General features: G+C 37.8%; 1 protein-coding gene across 1 annotated transcript in view; it reads right to left on the bottom strand.

Moving 5' to 3' along the window:
* ltbp1 (latent transforming growth factor beta binding protein 1) overlaps nt 1-3,940 on the bottom strand; it is a gene marked incomplete in the record, with an annotated part of 130,121 nt that overhangs the window by 41,586 nt on the left and 84,595 nt on the right. Inside the window, 1 exon segment of the mRNA XM_014001507.1 lies at nt 733-792. Within this exon segment, the coding sequence (XP_013856961.1) occupies nt 733-792 (60 nt within the window).

Genomic DNA, 3,940 nt, shown 5'->3' with positions numbered 1-3,940 from the left:
ATGTTTTAGACACTTGTTAAAAAAGAAGAGGACCTGTTCATCCTTAAAAGATTTTCCTCAAACATTTTTGTTGTTTGGTTGAAGTTCCATATCATGTTTTCAACATGAGCTCCAGCTCTTATTTGCTGTAAGAAGCTAACATTTACACACTTTCATTGGATTTATTGATTTAAACACTGGCTTGAAAGTTATTATTTTTTATTAAAAAATATGAGGAGATATTTTATTTGTGATAAACATGTGCAAAATATACAGAGAAATCTAATAATTGGGATTTTGTTTTCCTGAACCAGGTGTTCCCAGAATGACTCGTAAAGCAATAATTTTTTATTAGGTCTCCTTAAAATGTTTTGATATAGAGCTTTTTCAAGAAGATTTCATATAATGCTGGTACTGTTAAGACAGGGAAATTTAATGTCAGTCTCAGAAAGAACATCAACAACTGAGGAAAATAAGGAAAAACAAGTACTACCAATTTTGAATTTTCTTTTATTGCAGTGTCCCAAAGAACAAGCACTGAAGCAGCCTTTAGCCTTTATTTCCATTAAGTTTGATTTGTTGCTCCTCCCACAGATTGAAACAACAACATACAAAATGCGCACTAAATCATAGAGTTCAATCAGAAATTGTGAACTAAGAACAATAAAAAGTTTGGTGAGAGGAAAAAAAACAAGAAACCAGTCTACTTTCTTTGTTGCAGAAGACCAACAATAAGAATCTTGAATGTCTTACCTTGACAATGAGAACTGTTGATCCTCTTGTAACCCTGGGGACAACTGATCAGAGGGATAGCTGATGAAACAGAAAGTGGGGTGCTTGTTAGACTTTAAAATTAACTTTAACAGTAGACTTGAATAAAGCTAATATGACTACTAAAACCATTGCTTTAATGTTGTTAGAATAAATGTTGCTTTTGCTACAACAGTTTTGCTAAATCAGCTCACAAACATAACTACATTGTGTTGTAGTTGACTGACTATACATCCATGTGAGCTAGTAGTGTTGGCCCTCACACCTATCCTTGTCCTGGGTCTTTCAGCCCCCTGTCTAACTACAAAATGTCTTTAATGTGAGTTGCCCCACAGCCTGAATCAGTCTGGACCCAGCTACCCACCAAATGTGTCCAAGTGTCCCTGACTGCCTCTGTCCTTGGGTGTGAAGTCTGATGAGTCACAGTGCGAGCTCCAATCTCAGAACTCAATCTGTAGTGCAGTTCAGTGGTCTCACCCTAGGCCTTGGATCAAGAACTATGGAGTGTAATACATCTAACAATGGGAGCACACACAATAACACTCAAGCGTGCACGCAACATGATTCGAGCACTGAATGAAAAGGGAWAAAGGAAAAAAATCTCATGATGTCTGCCCCTTATTAAAGTTTGGATCCAGGCTCCACTCTGCAGCTGGATAAAAGAACCAGTGAGGAACTGGCACCCAAATACCTGAAAGCAGATTAAGTCCTTGTACAGTAGAAAACAACAAGGCAACGTTTGTCTGATGACAAATCCAGGGTGACAACCAGCTAACAAAGACACAACACACAGAGTTTTGTTTTTCTATCCCMATGGGGACCTTGCATTGACCCATTAATTTTTCARTCATTTCTAYAGCCTAACCCTGACTGTCTACCCTAGTGGTTCCCAAACATTTCAGCATTTGACCCACAAAAAAAMCATTAATTGTTAATTGTTAGTTTTTTCTGATGATTAATTGCACATGATACAATTTTTCCAAACCCTACATTAAAATTGTGATTTTTCAGGTCAACTTTGCATTTCAAGCTTTTGGAATTTAGCCTTTTTTTCACCTGACCATGAATAAACAGTAATAATACATTTTTTATTATATTATTTGTTAATTATTTCATTTATTTGTGTGATATAAATTGGAGAGTGGTATTGCAGGGGTTAGTGAAGGTTTAATTTCCTGGACCAACAACAAAAACGTGTGTGGAAAATCCTTATTTGACACACTCTGGACCCATGAGCAAGGCCTTTAAACCCCCAGGTGCTTCCCAGTTGTCCTAAATGGCAGCTCCCTGTTCCACATGGGCTCACATTTGCAATGAAAAAAATCTTTAGTTTCTACATGTAAGGCTGGTCTTTGCAGAATATTAAAACAATTATGAGCATTTTTTTTTCTGAGATCCCTGCAATAAAGTTAGATTTTTATTCATTTTATTCATATGTTGCATTCTGCGTTGGATTGTTTGAAATAAGATGTTGGTGCAATCAACACTTAATAGGTTGATAGACTTGACCTGACCCACTGGTGGAGGTAATGTGTTATATGATATGATAATTTTGGGTTAATACTGAGGTCACATTCTTGACCTTTCACGAGATTGACTTCAGCTATTTTCATAAAACTCATGACTCAATTTCTCATCATTTGAGCAGCTCTGTGACTTTTCATGCTCTTCCTCCAGAAGCTCTGGCCCTTAAAACAAGTTCCATACTTCTATAAAGGGAGCAGTGTTGAATAGCTAGCCACCACATAAAAAAGACTGTCAGCACCTTCCATAACTCCTCCTCACACTCAGTTTAGCTGTCTAAAAAGAGCCGTGGGACAAGGACAGCATGCCACCATGGCATTCAGTGCTTTTCCTCTCTGGAAATAACTTGTGTGCTTAAAGTCACCTGTGTGTTAAAGCAAACCACAGACGATGCTTTCTGTCTACTCCAGCTCTTTATTTTGCGCTCTGCTGGCTCAATGCAACATCTGCAAAAAACACTGAGTTCAAGCCTCTGTTAGGTTCTAAGGTTTGAGCCAGCAGCGTGAACTGTTTTCTCGTTGAAACGACGGCTCGGTCTAAAGGTTCATTTGAAAGCTAACCCATCAGGAGTCTTGATTTAAAGCAGCTCAGAAGGTGTTTGACAAAACCCAGAAGCTGAGTATCACCTTACCTGTTAAAAAAAGTCAGAAACTGTTAATGAAGATCATCCTCTGAGTGCTGCCAAACACAGTGTGTGAAATAAAGGGTTAATATAGTTAGCTGAGAAAGATAATACAGCAGCAGCCTTAGTACCACGTTCCTGAGACAGTTAGGCCCTGTTCACACCTCGCACTATAAAGCTGTGTTATTATAACATAAGTACTCAGCTATGAGTGAGAGCATTCATACCTGGCAGTAAAATGTGTACCCCTAAACAGATTTTGTGATCGAATGTCAACTTCCTGCTCTGAACACATGCAGTCAGGTTATACAGAGGGCTGCCAGCTGAGCAACAAACAACAGGTCTGTGGATGTTTCTGTAAAAATTATAACACAATCAGACATCTGAAAAGTATTAACATTTTTACATCGACATGACTCTGAGCCTTTTAAGTTAGAATTATCACAGTATAAGGACAGAACTTTTACAGTCAATGTAACAACACCTACGTGTTTATTTAGGTGAATATAATGTAAAATAAATCTGTTCAGACTGTTGATCTGTTATTCATAGCTTATAGCTTACAGTGATGACCGTGAGCCACTGATTAATAAAATCAATACATTTTTTATTATGAAGGATTCTGATAAACAGTGTTTTAAATATTTAGCTTTAAAAACAACATTTTTACCACCAGGGGTAAATGAAGTCTAATTGTTTTCAACTGCAGGTGTCACTCATGCACATAATTGCTGTCAGAAAGTCGGAGCTGTCAGCTCCTGAATTTGATGTCTTAAAGACTCAAATGTGCCTAATTTCAAAAAGCTTTTCAAATGAACTCATATAATTGCAGAAAGTTGAGGCTCTGGTGTGTCTTTAATAGAATCTTGTTCCTGTCCTGACTCGAGCCCTTTAGGCCCCCCCTCACAGAGTCGCTTCCCTCAGGATATGACAGCTGTCATGAAAGGTGTCCCATCACAGGAAGTGACAAAAAGTGTTGTGTTGAATGCGACACCTCAGTTTTAAGTGCTGCTCACAGTTTTAAGTGTTTAATATATATATATA

The sequence above is a fragment of the Austrofundulus limnaeus genome, unplaced genomic scaffold (assembly GCF_001266775.1).
Source record: "Austrofundulus limnaeus strain Quisiro unplaced genomic scaffold, Austrofundulus_limnaeus-1.0 Scaffold0, whole genome shotgun sequence".
NCBI lineage: Eukaryota > Metazoa > Chordata > Actinopteri > Cyprinodontiformes > Rivulidae > Austrofundulus > Austrofundulus limnaeus.
The sequence above is the reverse complement of the archived record's forward strand: the minus strand, read 5'-3'. Positions and strand labels throughout refer to the sequence as shown.